The 24,127-nt window shown below is 36.3% G+C and overlaps 1 protein-coding gene across 11 annotated transcripts in view; it reads right to left on the reverse strand.

The window, feature by feature from the left end:
* Positions 1-416: 416 nt before the first annotated feature.
* Positions 417-24,127, reverse strand: part of TMEM209 (transmembrane protein 209) — a 29,960-nt gene continuing 6,249 nt past the window's right edge. For 3 of the 11 annotated variants that reach the window (XM_070513341.1, XM_070513343.1, XM_070513334.1), the window contains exons 7-16: positions 22,960-23,019; positions 18,012-18,187; positions 17,313-17,384; positions 15,107-15,203; positions 12,017-12,142; positions 9,825-9,922; positions 8,597-8,711; positions 8,403-8,500; positions 5,219-5,292; positions 417-2,126 (exon numbers count right to left, since the gene is read on the reverse strand). In XM_070513341.1, the coding sequence (XP_070369442.1) occupies positions 2,072-2,126; positions 5,219-5,292; positions 8,403-8,500; positions 8,597-8,711; positions 9,825-9,922; positions 12,017-12,142; positions 15,107-15,203; positions 17,313-17,384; positions 18,012-18,187; positions 22,960-23,019 (971 nt within the window). In that variant the 3' untranslated portion in view covers positions 417-2,071. Of the gene's footprint in view, positions 2,127-5,218; positions 5,293-8,402; positions 8,501-8,596; positions 8,816-9,824; positions 9,923-12,016; positions 12,143-15,106; positions 15,204-17,312; positions 17,385-18,011; positions 18,188-22,959; positions 23,020-24,127 lie in introns of all 11 variants that reach the window. The other 8 variants (XM_014854361.3, XM_070513356.1, XM_070513366.1 and 5 more) reach the window with 5 other exon arrangements.

Here is a 24,127-nt window from a genome sequence, read left to right on the forward strand (position 1 = left end):
GGGTCAAACGCAGAGTGGTGATGACTGAAACCACGGAATGAAGGGGATCTGTGAGGAAAAGCACAGACAGTGACACAGGGGACCACAGCCTGACCTGTGAGGATGCCCGCACTGAAGGATTTATGGTACACGGCTGAGACGAGAAGTGCCACCCCCATGTGCGTGTCTTCACCATTAAAATATCAGTTCTTAGTGCCTATCAGTTTGAGGAAGCCAAGCAACATAGCATTTTTTGCGTCTCAGTAAGAACTAAAGTTTAGACTCCTAAGTATGCCCCTAAGACGAATTTGGCTGAAGTAAAGGCTGATATTCACAGAGAAGAAAAGGATAAATGATACAGTGAAAATAATCTAGATTAGTGGATTTGATCCCACAAGAATGAGTCAAGCAATGAAAAGAAAAACCTGTGAAAAATATACTATAAATAACATTTAATTAGAGAAAAGTTGATATTTACTCATTTTAACACAAGGACCAAAAAATTTACCATATTTGCAGTGCACTGTCTTCCCGAAGTATAAATTCAAACTAATTCACAAAGTATTTTTAATAAAAGCCATATTAAAGTATAAACTGGCTCAAACATTTGTGAGGACAAGTTAATATAGGATAGCTCCCCCGAGTACAGGAACCCATACTAGATTCAGTGTGCAAACAAAACACCTTTTCTTTCTTCGTACATCTCCCAACTCTTTTGACATGTATATTTATATTGCATATTGTATTTTTTGACAGGCACTTAAAAAATAAAATATTATAGCTTTGAATTTTTGGACTAAAAGCTGCCGTAAGTCCTATAAAGAAAAAAAAATTTGTCTTAAGTATTGTTAAAATTTTTCTCCTTATTACTTTTAATAAAGAATATGCAAATGAATAGTTTAACAACGTTAACAATTGTTATTCCATGACACCTTCAATAACTTTTGAAATAGATTCTAACATGCTTTTATACTTAACACATTTAATTGATATTTTCTTCTAAAATATCATAGCAAACATTTAAAACACATCAAAAGCAATCAAAAGATAGAAACTTCCTTTCCTTTGGACATTTAACTTTTAAAAAACAGGAACAACTTTTTGAAAAATGGAATTTACAAATGATACAAAATGGGCTGCATATACAATAATGACATGAGTGGCTCAGAAGATACTGGCTTCACTTGTTTCCAGGTGACGGAAGCAGTCTCTAATAATATGTCAATCTGGAAAACACACACAAATGCCAGCTAGCCTTAGAGATACTGCATATACACATAAGAAAATAAGGATGGAGAGTCAAGTAAAACTTACAAACGTGGTAACTTCTTACTCTCCAGATCATTTTGAACATATCTAAAAAATTTAAACAGACAAGGTATCATATGATCTTAAGGAAGGGAACTCTTAAAATACAATACTATGGAATAGTGAAATTGAGTTATTAAACCAAAGCAGTAATTTTCTTGATGTCCTCAGCCTCTTAACTAAGACCCAAAAGTTTAATTCTATCAACTAAATTTAATTCAAGAGTTGAATTTTTAAACACTAATACTGTCAAATCTCTTTCAATAATATTTTAAAAATACACATGAACTACTACCTTACTTAGAAGTTTATCTCATTTCTTTAAATGTGGGACATAGGCTTATTTGCTGAACACTGTGGAAATACAGAGATAAAAAATAAATTATAACTTGTTTCTTTTTAAGTATTTATACTAAATAATGTGATTGAAGAAAATTTTTGTAGGGAAGAATCAGGTGGATGATTCTTATTTGGGGTTTACAATGAAAAGAGACTCAAACTTATTTAATTAAGGGGGACCTACACTGTTGGGGTCAACAAAAATCTGAAGGATCACAGTTTTGTAGGCAACTGAAAAATCTGAAATGCGGTAAAAAACCGAGGGTACTATCTCTTGGTGTAGAAGATACAGCAAGTTTCATAATAGCTAAACTTTCGTTAAATCTAAAGAGTCTGTAGCGTTCATATGTATCTTCTTTCAAAAGTGGCAGTGACTCACGGATGCTGAGATTCACCTTCTGATTCAGCCAAATCAAAGTCCAAATGTTTGGAATTCAACGACCCACTACTCGCCAAAAATCCACAATATATTCACACCGGACAGACCAAGATTAACTCTCCTAAGAAAGAGAAAAAACAGTTTGAGCAGACTGGACTGCCAAGCATTGAAGGTCTTTTTTCAAATAACTAAAACAAGAGTCTTCACAAGGAATACACGTTTAACCGATGACATTTAACGCTATTCTGCAATAAGTTATGGCACACATGGTTTATCAGGTGAACTCTAGTAATAATAATTCTTAACTGTGCTTAAAACTCAATTTTAGAACAAATTGATTTATGGAGTTAAAAATTAATTTTTCAGTGGACCTTAAGAACTATTACATCAGATAGAGTTACAGGGCAGTTTTAGCAAGTAAGATTAAAGTGTCAATTAAATTTATTTATTTAATTTTTTTCTGTGAGGAAGAGTGGCCCTGAGCTAACAGCTGTGCTCATCTTCCTCTGTTTTATGTGAGTTGCCACCACAGCATGGCTTCATGAGTGGAATAGGTCTGCACAATGCAGGTCTGCGCCCAGGATCCGAAGTTACAAACTGATCCGAACTTACAAACTCCAGGCTGCCAAGGTGGAGCACACCAAACTTAACCACTACACCACTGGGCCAGCCCCTAAAGTGTCAATTAAATTTCAAAAACAGAGATGATAGAGATGCCAGGCCTTTCAGAGAATTTTACCTATTTGACTTAAATTAGGAATTTTCTAATTATTAGAAATGCTTTAGGGGGCCAGCCTGGTGGCATAGTGGTTAAGTTTGCATGCTCCACTTTGGTGGCCTCGGGTTTGTGGGTTCTGATCCTGGGCACGGACCTACACACCACTCGTCAAGCCATGCTGTGGCAGCATCCCAAATACAAATCAGAGGAAGACTGGCACAGATGTTAGCTCAGGGATAATCTTCCTCCCCAAAAAACCCACCCAAAACCAAAAAACAAAACAAAAAAACCAAGAAATGCTTCAGTGAATCTGCATATGGGTACTATTAATATAGCTTAAACTAAAGGATATTGCATATAATAAGAAAAATCTACTACTCCAGACAGTAACTCCTTCATACTCTCACCAACACTGCAAATGCTAAATCTCCATTTGATAGAAAAAATGTTTTCATTTTGGCTTGTTTGTATATGAGGCTAGTTAAGCACTTTTTGTGTTTTATTAACCATTTGCACGACACTTTTCTATGAAAAAATCTTTTGTGTCTTTGACCATTTTCTATATTTCTCTTTTCTAATTAACGTATATATGCTCTTCATAGATGACAAACATTAACTTGGACTTGATATATGTGTTGCAACTCTCACGCTTTGTCTCACTTTGTCATTTAGCTTCAAACTTTATTTACGGTGTCTTCTGCTAAACAGGACACTTAAGTTACTGTGCAGTTAATTCTATCTAGATTTCTTTCTCCCTTTTGGAAGTAAAACATTCATCTCATTCCAGTAACTGCACAAATATGTGGCACTGAATTGATAATGTATTTGGATCAATCTACTGCTTTACGGTCAGGATTCCAAATGGACTACATTTGAACCACTCTATTTCCTTTAAGTTACAGGATAGTGTCTTTTAACCATTTGATTGTTTTAGAATGTATTAAAAAGATTAATCAATCATATTTTAAAAGTTAATAATTTCAAAGTTGTTTTTTGCCTTGGTTAAAAAAAAACCTAAGAAATAAAACATATATTAATTTTAGTTTAAAATGTTTCATTTTCCACATAAAAGCTGATTCTTAAGAGAAAATAAGCACTTTGAAAATTAAATCAATTCTTTTCGGCGTCTGAGTAAATTACTGCCCCATTAAGTACTTTTAAAGTTTTTATGCATATGATATGTAAAATGCAAATGTAAAGTTTTTACATTTTTATGCATATGACAAACTGTATATGGCACTCAATCCAAGCTTCATGCTATCATGACAAATCATTTATGCATCAAAATATCAATGTGGATCTTTTGAAGGAAAAGATAAATTTTCAATTGAACTAAAAATTCATTACGTTAGTTCAGGGCAAGTCTTCTCAGCAAAAAGAGGATTGGTGGCAGATGTTAGCTCAGGGCTAATCTTCCTCAAAAAAAAATAAAGTTAAAAAAAAAAGAAGAAACAGGTAAAATTAATTTTAATAGATTTCATTTAACCCAATATATCCAACATATTATTTCAACACAAGTGAACAATATACAAAATTATTAATGAGATATAGGTATATATTTTTGGTACTAGGTCTTGGAATTCTAGTCTATGTATTTCACACTTATAACACACCTCAATTTGGACCAGTCATGTTTCAAATGCTCAATGCCACATGTGGTTGATGGCTGCTTTATCAGACAATGCAGTTCTAGAATACGTATAAAAGAGGGCACCTACACAAAACTTAGAAAAGACGCACGCATGTCAGAACTGTAATGGAGCCCAGAGGTTTTCTACTCCAAGGCCTTCTCTTTACATTTTCTTAGCCTCAGTGTGCTTACTGCTGGCAGAGCTGGACCCAGAACCCAGGTTTAGGGCCCTCAGACCGTGCAGTGCCAGACTTCCCCAGCTTTAGCCTGTGTCCACTTACTTCCAACGTTACTCACACACTAAAATGCTGGATCATCAAAATGACAATATAGCAACTGTGAATTTATTGTAACAGTATGTGAGCTTCATTACTAAGTATTTAGAATAAACAATTTCAACTGACCATTTTTCCATCCCAGTTAACAATATTATGGAATGGGTGCTGACTCAGACTCTGTGGAAGTGTAAACATTTTGCAGAAGGCTTTGTGTCTGAAATGGGATGGTGTGAATACAAATAGACTCCAGTTTTTTATTATTTTTATAAATTTCAAAGTGGCAAGAGCCTGATATATATCTCGGAGTTGTTCCTCTGGGGAACACAAGTGTAAAGCCAATGATGGTCCAACTGCCTTTTTACCAACAGGGAAATAAATGGCAGTTCTGAGGAATTAATGGACTTGCCCAAGATAGCAGAGCTGGTGAGTGACAAGGCTGAGCTAGTACTAGAAGCCATATCTCTTGTTTGCTCCACAAATCCTTTCAGTATATGAAGCTGCCCTTTGCAGAATCTTACCATAAGAAGAAAAACAGTAAACAAATTAAATACTTGTGTTTTTAAAGCACAAACACCTACCACACCTACCCAAGCATTCCTGACTCTTTGGTCTTTATAATGTAGAGGAACATTAACAAGGTGTGAAACATATTATTTCGGCCCTGGAATAAAGAGAAAAAGAGAGCAAGATTTAAACTAAACCAAACCAAACCAAAGATTCAGTATGATAGGTAAATGCAGATCCTTCACATTCTAATACTCAGAATTCCATGTACATAATTCAGACTTTCATTCATTAAACAAAGTGCCTACTTTGTGCTAGGAAGACAGAACATTGTGGTGAATCAGACAGACAGAATCCATGTAATCAAGGGGCTTAAAGTCTAGTACGAAAGGCAGACAGTAAAGTGAGAATTAAAAGACAGTATGATGACTGTCATGAGAGAGGAGGTGCAAAGCGTCAGGGCAACAGGTGCGGGCATCTGACCCCGACTGGGAGGCAGGGAATGCCTCCCCAAGGGAAGGATTTTTAAGTTGAGACCTGAAAGATGAGCGGAAAGTAAACACATTGGGAAGTTTCCACACGTGAGCAGCAGTATTTATGAAAGCTTGAAAGAGAGCTGTTCTGAGGCTGGTGACCCTGTATACGACACACAAAAACTGTTCTATCTCCAAAATCAACAGCAAAAACAAAAATGATGGGATTAAAAAACTTTTAATCACACTTCAAAATACATTACAGTATATGTTAATAACAATATAATTAACAAGTTAAATATACATTTATTTTAGCTACCAGGAACTACGAGGCAGCATTTTGCTAGCCCTTAAACTCAAACTGTTATATGTAATTCCTGGTCTGTAAAATAGCTCCTAAGTGAGATTTTCAACTTACTGATTAACTTGTACCTGCTTACTCTGATTTATTGTTTTTACTTAAGAATCTAAGGATGTATAATTTTTAAAAGACAGTATTTCTTTAAAAAGTAAAAAAGGATTTGTGGGGTTGGCCCCATGGCTGAGCGGTTAAGTTCACGCACTCCACTGCAGGCGGCCCAGTGTTTCGTTGGTTCGAATCCTGGGCGCAGACATGGCACTGCTTAGCCAACCATGCTGAGGCGGCGTCCCACACGCCACAACTAGAAGGACCCACAACGAAGAATATACTTTGGGGGGAAAAAGGAAAAAAAAATCTTAAAAAAAAAAAAACAAACAAAAAGTAAAAAAGGATTTGCATGTGTACCCACAGGAATATCAATGGCCCAAAATATTTACACTTACAAAGTTGAAATACTAAACTTGAAAAAAATGAAATTAATATTCTCTCCTGGGAATCTGATGGAGAGCATGATTTACGATTATAGTAAATGTAAAATTTCTTACTAACAATGCCGGTAGAAAAATATGAGAAAAGGTCACCAACACAACTGCAAACAATCTGTTTGCAATCGAGAGTAAAATACCTTGAAAGAAGTGTAAACTGGTACAATAATCTTTTTTATAAAGTAATTTGATAATATGTTTTAAAAGCCTTGATAATATTCTGTACCTTAGAATTCCACTTTCGGACTTTGGGCTAAAGAAATTACCCCAAATGAAGATAGTTATATGCATAAAGTTGAATATTCAGCTGTACTTATGATAATGAAGAATTAGAAGCATCCAAAATGTCCAACAGTAGGGGAATGGTTGAATAAATTATGTTACAATCTTATGATGAAGTTTTTTATAGCCATTAAAAAGTATTTTCCTGAAGATTTTTAATGGCACTAGAAAATTATGTTATAAAGTTAATTTTTAAAAGGATATAAAACTATGTAAATAATATGATTTCAACCTGTAAAAAAGTACAAAGACCAAAATAAAATTTACCAAAAGGCAGCACACCAACATGTTAATAAGGAGCTGCCTCTAAGTAATGGAATAATGAATGATTTTTCTTTTCTTTATACTTTTCCAAATTAAATATATATTAGCTTTATAGTAAAAAAAAAAAAAAAAGAAAAAAAGGATATACAAGAAATAAATTTTCCCTAATTTAAAAGTTTACCTACTCCATAAAAAAGAGAATCGTATTTTAAAAATATTATCAAAGCAAAGAACTCTCACAACTCAACAACAAAACATCAAACAACCCAATCAAAAAATGGGCTGGAGACATGAACAGACATTTCTCCAAAGAAGATATACAGATGGCCAATAGGCACATGAAAAGATGCTCATCATCGCTGATCATCAGGGAAATGCAAATCAAAACTACACTAAGATATCACCTTACACCCATTAGAATGACAAAAATATCTAAAACTAATAGTAACAAATGTTGGAGAGGTTGTGGAGAAAAAAGAACCTTCATACACTGCTGGTGGGAATGCAAACTGGTGCAGCCACTATGGAAAACAGTATGGAGATTCCTCAAAAAATTAAAAATAGAACTACCATACGATCCAGCCATCCCACTACTGGGTATTTATCCAAAGAGCTTGAAGTCAGCAATCCCAAAAGTCCTATGCACCCCAATGTTTATTGCAGCACTGTTTACAATAGCCAAGACGTGGAAGCAACCTAAGTGCCCATCAACAGACGAATGGATACAGAAGATGTGGTACATATATACAATGGAATACTACTCAGCTGCAAAACAGAACAAAATCATTCCATTTGCAATAACATGGATGGACCTTGAGAGAATTATGTTAAGTGAAATAAGCCAGCGAGAGAAGGATAATCTGTGTATGACTCCACTCATAAGAGGAATTTAAATTTATGGACTAAGAACAGTTTAGTGGATACCAGGGGAAAGGTGGGGTGGGGGGTGGGCACAAAGGGTGAAGTGGTGCACCTACAACACGAATGACAAACATTAATGTACAACTGAAATTTCACAAGATTGTAACCTATCATTAACTCAATAAAAATAAATAAATAAAAATAAATAAATTAAAAAAAATATATTATCAAAGCGGGCCAGCCCAGTGGCATAGTGGTTAAGGTCATACACTAAGCTTTGGTGGCCCAGGGTTCACCAGTTCAGATTCCAGGTGCAGAGCTATGCACTACTTATCAAGCCATGCTGTGGCAGGCGTCCCACATATAAAGTAGAGGAAGATGGGCATGGATGTTAGCTCAGGGCGTCTTCCTCAGCAATAAAAAAGAGGAGGAGTGGTGGTGGATGTTAGCTCAGGGCTAATCTTCCTCAAAAAAAAAAAAAATATATCAAAGCAAGTCATCCTCGACATTCTGTAACAGCAACTTCTACATTCAGAAGTACCTTTGGAAGATTGTAGACATGACGCTGGTAGATCAGTTCATAGTGGGGAGGGTTGATAGCACTTTGATAAATGCAAAAGACATTCTCATTGGTCACATCTGTAAAGGAAACACGCTACGTTAAAAAATAAAACCAAACCACTGGATATATTTCATGTGAAAAGCTCAACTCATTCTTTCAGGAAAGGTTTATACCTGGTTTATTTGGTGTCTGAACGAAGTGCTGAGAGGTAAATGTTTTTCCGTCGGGGTACTTTGGGTGCGGAGGTAACCGGGAATCAAGGTAGGTGCAGAATACATGCATGATGATCTGAAGAGGAGGGACAGTGTTTCAAAGTCAGCATGAAATCTATCATGGATACAGCCTTCTAAAAACGTGTGTGTTTATAATGACTCCAACTTTTAAATTTTCCCCTAAAGAGAAAATTAGCAAAAATGTTTTCAAGAGGTTCTAAGATGAAATCTATACAATGAAAAGATAAAAGCAAGACAATCTTAAGTTTTCCGTTAAGTGAATCCTTCACACCCAGAGTTAAGTAACAGCAAAACCAAGATAAAATACACATACATTCAATACTCAATTTGAATATTAACATTTAAAATTTCATTTTCACACATAACAGTCACTCTAAAAAGATAAAGAACATGATTTTGAAAAACTCTTAAATGTTCAAAAATTTTATATTCTGTGATCTCATAAATCTAATTCTAGCAATCTTTCTTAAAGTCATAATCCCAAATAAGAAAGAAATATGCATCATGATAGTCCTTGTAACATTATTTGAGATAGAAAAACAGAAATCTCTCCCCATTCCACGTTTCTCAAACTTTTAGGCCCAATATAGGAGAACAGTTAGATGATAGTGTGTAATAATGAAAAAATAGTTAAACATTGCAAAAGTGAAAAAAGCAGGATACAAAATTTTACATATGGCATGATTACAGCTATGATAAAAACTAAAAAATAGCACAACCTAAATAAAGGGAAAAAAATACACCAAAATATTAACAGTGGTTGGGTTAAGACACTTGTACAATTTTATTTTTTATTTCTACCTTAGTTTCTAAGTTCTTTTTAGTACTTATTTTTATAATGGAAAAATAAAAACACATAAATCCAATAACAAAAATGTTAAACTAAGGGGCCAGCCTAGTGGCACAGTGGTTTAGTTTGCACATTCCACTTCAGGGGCCCAGGGTTTGCCTGTTTGGATCCCTGGTGCGGACCTAGCACTGCTCATCAAGCCATGCTGTGCAGGCATCCCACATATAAAGTAGATGAAGATGGGCATGGATGTTAGCTTAGGGCCAGTCTTCCTCAGTAAAAAGAGGAGGATTGGTGGCAGACGTTAGCTCAGGACTAATTTTCCTCAAAAAAAAAAAAGAAAAACGTTAACCTGAGAAAACAAAACTAGGAACTTACAGCAGAATCAGTGGGCAGGTCTGTGTCCCACTTGCGTCCTTTGAAGTCTCCACCTCTATTCCATCGAAACGAGCTCATACAGCCTCCTTGAGATAGTTCTGTAAAACAAAGGTGAAATTTAAAAAGCTAAGAATATGCAAAAAAATAAGAAAAAGCCTAAGAGGTTATAACAAGGGAAGCAAATCATCTTAAAAACCTGATCAAAACACCCAAACATAAAGAAATATAAGATATAAAAGATTAACTCAAACATCACCATGAGGAAAGAATCAGGTAAATCCACAATGTGGGACAAGACTACTACTCTGGATTCTTAAAAAAGTCAATGTCATGTGGGAAAAAAATGGTGGCAGAACTGTTCTAGACAAAGAGACTAAAAAAAAAGATAAAACAATACAATGTAATGTGTAAACCTAGACTCCATCTTGGTTAGGGATAAAAAAAGAATATATAGCATTCTTTGGACAATTGGGAAATCTGAATATGAACTGTATATTAGATATTATACAAATATAGTTAATTTTAAAGGTCTGATAAGTGTATTGTGGTTATGCAGGAGAATGTAATTTTCAGGAATTCTTGTGCTGAAAAGTAATAATGTCTGTAATGTACTTTCAAATAGTAGAGCAAAAAAAAGTGTGTGTGTGTGTGTATGTACACACACAGAAAGAGAAAGAGAGAGACGTGCCAAAAATGGCAAAATGTTGGTAACTGTTCAATCTAGAAGGCCCATACTGTGTTCACTGTATTTTGTAAACTTTTTTGCATATTTGATATACAATAGTACTTTATATATACTTTGTATATATGCACACGCGCGCGCACACACACACACACCTATGAAGCAATCTTGCCAAAAAATTGCAACCTGAATTCACAGGAAATACAGAGGACAGAGGGTCATGTCAAACTACAATATGGGGACATGTTCAGCAAAATCCACACCACGGGAAACTCAATAGGACACACAATCCAGTTCTTTCAACAAATAAGCTGCAAAGCAAAAAGGATGGATGGGAAACCTGCAGCCTAAAAGAAACTTAAATGCATCTACCAATCACAATATGTGATAATATTTAAATCCCAATTTAAACAAACAATACCAAACAAAGTAATTATACATTTTATGAGATAGCTGGAAATTTGTACACAGGCTGTGTATTTCAAGATATAAAGAAACTGTTTCAAAAATTAGGTGTGATAATTGTACTGTGGTTTTTTAAAAGCCTTCTATTTTAGAGATACATATGGAGATATTTACAGATGAGGTGATGTCAGTGTGGAGGATTTGTCTCCAATAACACAGGAAGGGAGGGGCTAGACGGGACACGGCTCATGCAGGGGTTGCCCAGGGACTGACGGCTGTTGGGACGGGTGCTGAGTACAAGAGGGCTGAGCATACTCTTGCATCTAGTTTTACGCATGTTTGAATTTTCCTTATATAGAAAGTTTTTAAAAGTCATGATAAATGCTTATTCCTGAACCCCAGTGCCAACCTAGGGGAGAGAGCGGGCACCATAACATTTTTACATTAACATTTATGATGAATCTGAAGAGTGAAATATTATTTCTAAAACTTGCTTAGTGATGAGAACATTTTACAGAATTTATCCAAATAAAAGTAGGGAGGCATAAAGAGGGCGTGCGGAGGCTCAGGAAGGGTACTTCCCTGACTCTCAAGTCAGGTTCCTCAGAAGATCCCCCAAAGAACCAGAATTGCCCCCTCAAATAATCAAAATATAACATAAATATAAAGAAGCAATATATTAAATACAAATTATAAAAACTCAAAGAAATAAGTATCAGCATGCTAAAATTATAAAGAATGTCACAGTGGCACCCATGCTTGGTAGTTTCTACTCCCAGTAGAAAATTAGTGAAATATTCACTTGAGCCCATTTAGCTCATATTTAAGTCTCCCTAAATACAATAAAATCATTAATTAACATATTCAAGGCTAACTACATTATTTTGACAATTCTTAAGCATATAAAATATAAAACACAAAAGTTGTTCAAGTATAAGCCTTAATTAAGCCATAATTATATATATTTATAAAATATCAGATAATACTTAGGGATACTTTTCCTTTTTTCAAAAAGTGCTTTTCTTTGTTACCTTTATTTTATTATAACATCTCAAAGTACTAGTGAAAAAGCTCTTGTTTTTTTCTTTTTCAAATCAACAGTTACCTTTGATCCTCTCAAACAAGTATTCCTGATTTGGTGTAAGGTCTAGATACTGCACGATTGTATTCAGAGTTGGAATGAGAGGAGCTTTGACCAGAGCAGCTTGCTTCAAACTAGTAATACTAGCCTCTGTCAAAAATAAAACATACACAACACAGATTATTCTTCATGTGGGTCTCTAAAAGAACTTAAAATGCTCTTCCCTCAATAGATGTTGAAGGAATAAATGAAAGCAATAATAGTCCTAACAATTTGCATGATCTACTTTTTGTTGTTAGTGCCATCCAGTCGATTCTGATCCCTAGGGCCCCTGTGTGGAGGAGAACAGAACCTGCCTGGTCTTTTTGCGCCATCCTCTCACCTTCCAGCACTGTATCAGACAATGCTTTGCTGCTACTCACAGGGTTTTCATGGCCGATTTTTTCGGAAGTAGGTGGTCAGGTCCTTCATCCTAGTCTGTCTTAGTCTGGAAGCTCCATTGAAACCTGTCCACCATGGGTGATCCTGCTGGTATTTGAAATACCAGTGGCACACCTTTCAGCATCATAGTAACACGCAGCTGCCACAATATGACAACCGACAGACAGGTAGTGTGGGTCCATGATCAGGAAACGAATCCAGGCTGCAGCGGTTGAGTGCTGATACTTAACCACTAGACCACCAGGGCTGGCCATTATCTACTTTACCTACAATTTATTTCATCATTTCTGGCAAGGTAGCCAGGTTTACACACACACACACACATTACAAAAGGGGCAGCCAAATCCATATCGGCAGATCTATGGACAACTAATACAGAGAAGATTTTTCTCTCTTTTTTTTTGCTGGGAAAGATTCACCCTAATATCTATTGCCAATCTTCCTCTCTTCTTTTTTTCCCTCACCAAAGCCCCAGTACACAGTTGTACATACTTGTTGTAAGTCCTTCTAGTTTTTCTACATGAGCTGCTGTCACAGCATGGCTACTGACAGATGAGTTGTGTGGTTCCACACCTGGGAACCAAACCTGCACCACTGAAGTGGAGCACTAGGCCACCAGGGCTGGCTCTGCACAGAAGATTTTTGTGGGGTATGTATAAAAAGATATATGACAGCTTTCAAAATCAGGTTGAATTAAAAGTTGCCTGCTATGGAAGTGACAAGCAGAAACTTTTTTTTAAAGCTTTTTGGTAAGGAAGATCGGCTCTGAGCTAACGTCTGTTGCCAATCTTCCTCTTTTTTTTCTTTTTCCCCAAATCCCCAGCACATAGTTGTATATCCTACTTGTAGCTTATTCTAGTTCTTCTATGTGGGATGCTGCCACAGCATGGTTTAATGAGTAGCGTGTAGGCCCACGCCTAGGATCCAAACTGTTGAACCCCGGGCCGCCAAGGCAGAGTGAGTGAATTTAACCACTCAGCCATGGGGCCAGCCCCACAGAAACTTTTTATGACAGCGATTTCTTTCCTCATATCATGAAAGACAACTATCCAAAGAAATTAATAAACCACCAGAAATTCCACAAAATGTCCAACCTTACTAGTAATATCCAATGTTGGGAAAAAGCCATGCTTACATGTGACATGGTTGCTAGAGTATATACACTGATATAAGGTTTTTGAAAGGTTATGCACATCAAAAGACTTAATACGTTTATACCTATTGAACTGACAACTCCACTTCTTTTTTTTTGGTGAGGAAGATTAGGCCTGGGCTAACATCTGTGCCAATCTGCCTCTATTTTTTGTATGTGGGTCACCACCACAGCATGGCCTTCTCATGAGTGGTGTAGGTCCATGCCCAGGATCCAAACCTGTGAACCCCAGGCCACTGAAGTGGAATGTGGCAGACTTAACCACTATGCTACTGGCCCAACTCCATTTCTAAGAAATTATCCTAAAGAAATAATTATAAATGTACACAAATATTTAGATAAAAGGATACTGACTCACAGCATTATTAATAACAGCAAAGGGAAAAAACCCTAAATTTTAGATAATAAAGATCAGTTAAAAGTACAACACATTGTATATATAAAAAAGAAATACAATCTAGCCATAAAAATAGTACTGGAGAATATTCAACAAAAGAGAAATAGTGGGGGGAAAAGCAGATAACAAAATGGTATGACCGCAATTTCATTAAAAATATATACATACATAGGTACTGTATTTTCTCGACTCCTAAATATATACTCTTCATATTTTAATGTTCTTAAATTATGTATAATTTACAATTGATATATATAGTTAGCATCATAGTATTTTTCTCCAAAAATAATAATTGGTTGTGACTTAAAATTGATAATGGTTATCTCTAGAAGCAGAACTATGGGTAATATTCTCCTTTGTGTATTTCTGTACTTCCCAAATAAACAAGGAGTTTACTATATGGCTCAGCAATTCCATTCCTAGGTAACACCCAAGAGAAATTAAAATACACATCCACACAAATACTTTTACACAACTGTTCAGAGCAGCATTGTTCATAATAGCCCAAAAGTGAAAACAACCTAAATGGCAATCAATTGATGAATGGGCAAACAAAATGTGGTAGATCTTTACAATGCGATATTATTTGGCAATAAAAGGAAATGAAGTTCTGATAGGCGATACAACACAGATGAACCTTGAAAACATTACGTCAAGCGAAAGAAGCCAGTCACAAAAGACAACATATTGTATGATCTCATTTATATGAAATATCCACAACAGGCCTATCTATAGAGACAGGCTGGTAGTTGCCTAGGGTTGGGGAATAGGTGGTGGTGGGAAAGGGGGTGGGTGGGGTGGGGGTGGGGGTGTGTGTGTGTGTGTGTGTGTGTGTGTACATGGGGTTTCTTTTTTGTGTGATGAGATACTCTAAAATTGATTATGGTGATGGTTATACAACCCAAACCTTTGAACTGTAGACTTCAAATGGGTGAACTGTATGGTAAGTAAATTATATCTCAATAAAACTGTTATATTAAAAAAACACTATTACAGACATTTAGTATTTTTCTTCACCTCAACATAACAAAAGAAGGTGCTAAACAGCCCATTACAAGAAGAAATTTTCCACCTGGCAGATTCATTGCAGGTACATCAAACGCTGGGCTCTGTTTTCACATACCTCCTATCTGCAGCTCTGGACAACCCATCCGTCTCATCTGTGTGCTGACAGACTCAACCTCCTGTACAAGTGGCACTAATATTGTCTCATTGATCCACTAGGAAGAAATGAGGTAAAGACTTTACACACATAATTCTAAAGCATTTCTCAAATAACTGTTTTCATAAAACTAAGAATTTTTTTACCATCTTGTACTAGAAGGTTAAGAGTACAGTGGAGAGAACGGAAGCAGCAAGTACCTGAAGTCTAGAGAGAGTTAAGCAAACATGCTATTGGAATGTAAGTTGCTAAGTTATATTCTTAAATCACGTCTGTTTTTTTTCCTGAAGAAAATATAAAACTTTGTTATATGTTAAATTTTTCTTAAATTTTTCTATGACTATTATACTTAGCTAAAAGGATAACTTTCAGTTTACATGTCTAGGGTAATTATTCATACATTTATTCAAGTAGTGTTTATATTGGTTTGAGATTAGTAAGATAGTTTTTGAAACTAACACAAGAGATTAACTCTCAGCAGGCTCACCCAATTCCCTAGCCACGTGGAAAACAGATTTATTACATTTGAAACTGGTTTGTGACTATTACAATAGCACTTTAGGACAAGGAATTTCAAATGCCACTTTGCATGGCTAATATCAAACTAACTCCGGGATGTGAAAAGACTGTCCAAGGGATCACGCCATCTGGTTTGTCTGTGTTACATGTTTTGTGTGTGTCTGTAGCAACTTCAACCACCATTTCTGTTTCAATGCTTCTGTTTAACCATAAAATTGAAGGATGAAAAAAGTGCAGGTGAAATACAGGTCTATAATTCCTTATAAAAATTTTGAAGTAAAAAAAATCTCTGAAAATTGCAAGTTTTTTTGGAATCCATTTAGCAAGCAAATTTGATATATTAGCAGGACCTGAACTGAATTCCCATGAAGCTATTTACAGACTTCATCCCACTTAGCGTGACTATTCAAATGCTTTGCTGCAGAAATATTCATGTGGTTGATTACCTAGTGCTAACCAGACTCCATTAGCGGTATTACAAAATATATGGTATATGCATATAGTTTTTTAAAAAAATCCAAAAACCACTAAATTTAGAACACTGTAGCCTAAGGAATTTGGATAAGGGATTGTGTTTGTATTTCTCCCAAGCTAGTACTCCTGACCAAGACTTTATATTTTAAATACATTAGCATTTTTAAACAAGCCTATAAGTGGAAAAAAAGAGAGTATAGTTTTAGGACATCACTTCACTCATTCTTCTAACATTTATTAAATGCATCCTACTTGTCAGACACTCTTTGGCTGCAACAAAATTATCTAAGGGGTCCAGAAGAGAGATCCAGACCTCATCCCCAAAAAGTCAGTAGTTCTAGGTTGGGCTCAGGAATTTTTTTTTTAACAAGCCATCCAGACTTCTGGGTCAAGAAAGCAGGCTGCTGTTTTCCCCCACTCCCTATTGATACCCTATTTAAATTATAGTAAAACAATAAAAAAGGAGTACAAGTGATTTCAAGATATTTCTAGAAGATAGAGAGTGGATGGATGAGTGCTGAAGGACGAAACAGCAGAAGCAGCAGCAGCCTCTACAGAATCTAAGTGGAGCTACCTGCAGTGGACCAGGGGCCAATCTGCCCAACAGAACTTGGGACACAGAGGGACTCCCGAGAGTGACAGGAAGAGGCAGCGCTGAAATAAGGAAACTAATTCATGCTCCATATGGAAGAGCTGGCCTTCCCAACCTCCAGGTCAAAGATTAGAGGGTTCTTCTGTAGAAAAATCAAAGAAATTGACTGAAGTAGCTTCAAGCATATACTGTCTTCTCTCTCTAACTCTGAAGTCTTCTGAGGGCAAGGATCTCATTTTTGTTTCCCTCATATTTCTAGACACCTAATAGCTCATAGAAAAGCTCTCCGAAAAATAAAATTGAGATGCTGGGAAAGGAAAGACCTTAATAACTAAATGTATTATTCCCTTATCCACTCAAAATACACTGACTTACTAAATATGGAGGAGAAAAAAAATCCCATGAAAATGGATGCCATAAGGTAAATGTCATGTTTATCCTTATACACATGCCATCCATACTGCACTTTTAATAATAATTAAGTCTGATATTCTGATTAATAATTAACATCTCTGATATTCCAAGAACATACTTTGCATATTAAGACACTAATATCGTCCAGAGAGCAATGTCAGAACTTACATTTCTGAACTTAGCTGTCCATGAATCCATATGATCAAGAAGTTGTCTATTCATTGTCACTCTTGCCCAAACCTATTAAAAATATGTTTAAAATGAATAATCAGTGAGGAAAAATCTTGCCAGAAATCAGTCATTCTCTCCCCTACCCTCAAAAATATTTGGAATGATTTGAAAAAAGTCTTCACAAACATCAATACTGATCTAATTAATATGCCGTAATTGTCTTATTACTCACTTGGTTGCTATTCATGCACAGATATATCTCTAAAATTCCTTACATTAGTATGTTTAAAGGACATTCTTTTTGCTTTTAAGAACAAAATAAAAATCTTATACTTAGTATTAAACTGATGAATTTACAGACTGTCAAATGTTCTAATCCAAATGTATTAAAATGTCTTGCATATGTTGAGTACAAAGAGATACTTGAGATACCTTTTTATAAATGAATGCAGAAAAAAGTTTTAGGAGGACACTAATGTCAACTATGTGTCATAAAGAATAACACGTAAAATATAATTCAGTTTCACGCACACAAAGTTAGATAGGAGTCTTTCCACTGTTTAATGTTTGCCAGACTTATGTTTCTAGGCATTAAAAGTGGAGGTTACAGAAAAAAAAACGTTCTAGAAGTAGAAGAGAAGCCTTTCTAATAATCTGTAAATCAGAAATATTAAGTCATTTTTATTTTCCATTTACCTCCTCTGCAGCTTGTTTAGAACTGAGATCAGCTTCATCTTTGTTGGCACATGGGGCCTGAGACCTACAGGCCAGCTGGTACTGAAACTTCTTTAAGGTTTGCGCATAATCCCCCACAGAACGATTGTAGTTCCAGAAAGTGGGACTAGTGGATGGCGAGGTGGAGTCCGGGCTCCCTACAATGATCACAGAGCGTCAGCGTGCAGGAGTAATCCTGACATCTAGAGTCAGCACACGAACCCCGGGCATCTGGGCACCCAGGTACTGGCAATCCAGGAAGACGGAGCCTCTAGGAGCTCCTCTCCCCCCTCCTCCCCAACGCTACCTTTTGTTTAGAGAACATGGCCTGCTTGTGCTAAAAATTAGAAAGAACATTTTCTGAGAAGTATCAATTTAAGAGCCATAAAAACCCTAAGTGGATGAAAGTGTCTGTTTATTTTTGTTGTAAAATTAAGCTTATTTCATTATCTAAGACTTTTAAATGCTTCAGTGAGAAACAAACAAAAGACAAATTTCTTCAGGGAAAAAACAGGCTAAGGAAGTTACCTGCTTGAATTTTTAGAAGCTCTTTCTGAATGGCATAACGAGAGCTTCCTATTAGGAAACTGCTCTGAGGGCTAGCAGCTAAACCCATTCTTCCCTGCACTATGCTGGGTTCCATTTACGGCCTGTAGTAATTCCTGTGTGGTAGTAAAAGAGACTATCTGCTGATTACACCTCTAGATTTACAAATTTACTTTTAGGAAATGTAAACAGTCATATTTAGGAACTTAGTCCTGTAGAGGCCTCGACCAGAGAACTCATCACACTTCAAGGTTACAGTCTGTCTCTTTCCCCAGACAGAATCTGAGCTCCTTGAGAGCAGGGGGTGTTTTCCCCAGCATGGAGCACAGTACCTGAACAAATCGCAAATTTTCGATGACGGGCTTATGATACTTATGAAGCGGCTTATTTTCAGAGTTTAACTGATATCAAAAATATCAGTTGATACTTCATACCCACACAAAAAAAATCACGAGTAGAAATTAGTTTTTTTTAATCTCCACAGAATTTCTTTTTTTTTTTTTAAAGATTTTATTATTTCCTTTTTCTCCCCAAAGCCCCCCGGTACATAGTTGTATATTCTTCGTTGTGGGTTCTTCTAGTTGTGGTATGTGGGACGCTGCCTCAGCGTGGTCTGATGAGCAGTGCCATGTCCGCGCCCAGGATTCGAACCAACGAAACACTGGGCCGCCTGCAGCGGAGCGCGCGAACTTAACCACTCGGCCACGGGGCCAGCCCCAATCTCCACAGAATTTCTAAAAGAAGTGACTAGAAAATAATAGAACTGGTTTTCTTGTGATGTTTACAGGCACAAAGGATGAGCAATCATGAAAGGAATATGTTGCAGTATTTCACCCCATAGCATCAAAACCTTGAAGGTTAGCCAGTCCTGTGCTGGTAGCTTTGGTGAATAGTAGTATGTTTCATGACAGCATAAAAATAAATAATTATGCACAGTCAAGGAATATCACACTTGGTGTAAAGTTAAATTTTCAAGTAGGACTTCTGGCAAAATTGACTTACAGGAATGAATTAATGTCAAGAAAAGAAGTTTTAAACCAACACAACTGATTTAATAAATAGGGAATAAAAAATGAAGGTAAGAGACATGGTCATGATAGAGGACAAAGTTATCCTATTTTGATTAATCATTTTGACTACTAATTTTAAAAATGATAATCAAGATTTCTGAGACAGAAATGTGAACATGAGAAAAATTTTGATAAAGACTGGCTTTAGATACAAAAGAAGTTTTATACAGATGATACAAATGAGAAGGTTTAGTATCTGTTGTATATTAGCCAAAGCAAAAGCAAATATATATAGTAAGCAGTGACAAAATAGGGCCTGTCTCTGATGACCACTGCCACCAACAAAACAGCACAAGATCTGGACCTGGAGAGCCCAAAGGACCTAAGAATTGAAGCACGTAGAGATTCGGAATTCTGACAACATAACAAACTAGGCAGCCTGAAAGATCTCCCACTACATAGATCTAAAAATGTTCATTAAATAAAACACATTATTTAAATGAATAATGGAACTTACAAAAAGTAAGAGGAATAGCCAGTGGCTAAAAATGAAAAGGGAATTGAAAATCAGAGTGGCCTGTGTGCGAGCTGATGTGTGGCTGCTACGGAGAATTTTGCAGGCTTTGGGAAACCTGGTAGCTTGGATTTCAGGGGCCAAATGGGAAAAGAGGATGTAGGCCCAGCAGAGGTGGAAAGCTGGATTCAGGCCTTCCTCCTACCTCCATCCCCTCACCCAGCACAGGGCCAGGGATCTCAGAGGACTGCATTCTCAGTGAATAACAAAAAAGATCTGTCTACTGGCACTAGGAGGTAGTAACAAGGAAGCTTGTCTGTGTTAGTCAGGCTGTTGGGAAATTTAAAAAAACCTCTGAGATTTAAAAATCACAGATCCACCTTCACATTTAGAGCACCCATTTACACTACCCGTGAAGTCCAGGAACCTCCAAGCTCAGAAATTACTTAAGTTAGTTTGAGGTCAGTGATACTCCTGAGGCACCTGGCAGAGACAAATACAAAACTGCTAGGAGGAGACAAGGCTTCCACTTAGCCTACCCAGGACAGAAAAAGCATCGATAAAACACTACTGAAGACAAGTCTACCACAAACAGACAAAACACACATAAATCACAAGAAAATAAGCCTCCCAGCAAAAGAGTCAACAAGACAAAAATGTTAGTATTTAATCTCCAAGAACTTTAGATAACCGAACTGCTGGACAGAGACTTCTAAAAAGTATGTTTTAAGTGACTGTGATAAGAAAAAGAACTGAAAACATAAGAACAACATAAGATAACCTAAAGTAAATCAGGCATATTTGAAACAGAACCAAACAAAACTTTGAAAACTGAAAAAAACCCCGACAAATTTAAAAACTCAATGAGCTCGTTAAACAGCAGTTTAGAGACTGCTAAAGAAAGAATCAACCATCAGTCCAAACTGGCTAAAACAAACAAACTGTGGGGTGGGGGTAAAACAGAAAGCGCTTCTTTACAGAGCAATGCAAACTACTAAATGTAGAAGAAATGAAAGTATTAGAACGTCTCCATTTTGCAACCACCACTGCATGTACTCATTCAGGAAAGGATCATCAATGGATGCTAAAATCATTGGGTGAAAGGCTGTTGGGGGAACAGGAAATTCACACACTTGAAGGATTACACTATACATTATTTATTTATTTTTAATTTATTATTTTTTTTGGTGAGGGAGATTGGCCCTGAGCTAACATCCATACCCAATCTTTCTCTTTTTGCCTGAAGAAGAGTGGTCCTGAGCTAAGATCTGTGCCAATCTTCCTCTATTTTGTATTTGGGACGCCACCACAGCATGGCTTGATGAGCAGTGTGTAGGTCCGCACACAAGATCTGAACCCACGAACCCTGGGTCACCAAAGAGGAGTGCATGAACTTAACCAGTACGCCACCAGGCTGGTCCCTAGATTATTTGTTAATTACAAAAGGGAAAAGCTATTGGGAAGAAATCAGGTTGCTAGCACCTTGACCAAGTGATCCAATGTAATGTTTCCAATAAAGCGACAAAATGATACCAGGAGTCTCTCAAGGTGATACACTGAAAGGAACACACCACCACCTATTGTATTTTTGCCAAGAAATAACATTTAAACTGAATCTAATAATGAGAAAATGGTCACACAAATCCAAATTTGCATAACAACCAGCTTGATCTCTTCAAAATGTAAATATCATAAAAAACAAAAAACAAACAAATGTTCTAGATTAAAGAAGACAAAAGAAGTATAAGAACCCAATGCAATACATGATCCTTGACTGGATCCTGGATCGGCAAAAGAAAAAAAAGCTACAAAGGTCATTATTGGGTCAACTGGAGGAAACGCAAAAAGGACTAATAGCAGCATCTTAAGCATGATAATCACATTGCAGTTAGAAAGGAAAATCTCCTTGTTCTTACGAGGTGCATGTGAAATATTTAAGGATGATGTGGCCAATCAGCAAAAAAGTGTGTGTGTGAAAAGGAATATATGTGAGTGCCTGGTCTCTCACTATTGGAGAAAGGAGTTACAAATATGGACAGGGAGGAGGCTGGAATAAACCCAATACAGTTGGATTGGAACTGGAGGTGTCAGTATGAACTCATGGTTTTTAATATATATAAATGGATGGATGTGGAAGTACACATCGATGTCTTATACATGTAGACATATAGATGTGTGTTTGTATGTATGTATACACATATATTTCCTAGCTGTTTGCTGAGAGGACCTACAGTAATGATACCCCATTAACAACGGCATATCCAATGCCCAGACATTAACTTATAAATACCATTCTCCACTAAAAGCAATCATCGTCCCTTGGAGAAACAGACTGACTCCAGAGCTAGTTAGCCAGGGAAAGTACAAGAGGAGCCTGGAATATCTTATGGTGCTAGAAAGTGGAAAAAAAAAAAAAGTGCTCAAAGAATGATAGCATCATGTCAAAAGAACACAGAAGCCAGAGGATCCCATAGCCAAATCTGAGAGAATCAAACCACCAAAATAAATGATATAAGAAGGGAAGAAGAAAAAGCTCTATCTTACAGTAGAATGCCAACAAATAAATGTAAAAGGTGGCTGCACGACAATGTGAATGTACTTAATACCACTGAGTTATACACTTAAAAATGGTTAAAATGGTAAATTTTAGCTATATTTTACAATAAAAAAAGTTTAAAAAATATAACAGGGATAAATATAGAAGGAATGATGGAATTAGAAAGCCACTATGACAACCAATGTAGCATTAATTTTGAAAAGACTCATTAATTTGTTCAAAACACTTAATTACCTAAAACCTACAGACACAGAAGGGTTAAAAGTATAGGGATGGACACAGATATAGCAGGCAAATACTAACCAAAAGGAAATTCGTACAGCTGTCTTAATGTCAGACAAAACAGACTCCAAGGCAAAAAGCCTAAGAGATAAAGATAAAAGGAATAATTGACCAGAATGATAGTACAAATCCTGAATTTACATGCACTTAACATAATCTCATATATATGGAGAAAATTTGACAGAATTATGAGGAGATATTTAATGGGAGATAATCAGTGGGAGCTTTTAACATACTTTCTCAGTAACTAACATCGAGCAGATAAAAATTAGTAAGATAAAGAATTTAAGAACACTGTCAAGAAGCTTGACTCAATAAACAAATATGGAGCCCAATACTTAGACTACACATTCTTTTGAATACACCAAACCATTTATAAAAAGTGATCATATAGCAGGCCTAAACTAAGTCTCGAAAAACACCAAAAAATTAATAGGGTACAGATCAGAATCTCTAGCCACAGTACAATTAACTTGGAGGGAAAAACAAAAAGATAACCAAGTCTTTCATTTCACAGGTTTGAAAATTAAAAGCACCACCAATCACCAATAATACTTCCAAGCAATGATAACAATACATCTAAATAACTCCTATAGGTCAAAGAAAAAATCAAAATGGAAGTTAGAAAATATCTAGATATGACAACAATATGTAGAGGGTAGACAGGTTGTTCTTTGTATTATACTCCACAATTTTCAGTATACTTGAAATATTTCAAAATTTAAAAAGAAGGAAAAGCATGTATCAACAAATAACAAGATAATACTGATTTGTTTCTTTGACATGTGTGGCATTTTCAGGCAAAATTAAATTAAAAATCAATGGAGAGATTTCAAGTGACACAAAGAGCCATGGTCCAATAACTGGTTTCCTCACTGTGGCCACACTTTAGCACCTAATGTGCTTTCTGCAAACGTTCCTCAGGGGGAAAAATCATTACTCCGCTCAATAACCTAATTTGGTTTCAAATAATTGACTTTGTAATAATCAAATCCACCCCAAATAGATTAAGAGTTGCTAACATTGTTTCCCAAGGTAAACTAAAGAAAGTTCAAAAATGTTCTGAAAAACAGTAGCACTTCTACTAAAGCCATGCTCTCTCCCTCGTCCTTCCCGCCACCCCAGCCTTCTCAAGGACCAGCTGAGAGAGACAACTAGCACTTCAATAAGCCTTGCTATGCACCGCTTC

Source organism: Equus asinus, chromosome 1, assembly GCF_041296235.1.
Source record: "Equus asinus isolate D_3611 breed Donkey chromosome 1, EquAss-T2T_v2, whole genome shotgun sequence".
In the NCBI taxonomy this organism is placed as follows: Eukaryota; Metazoa; Chordata; class Mammalia; order Perissodactyla; family Equidae; genus Equus; species Equus asinus.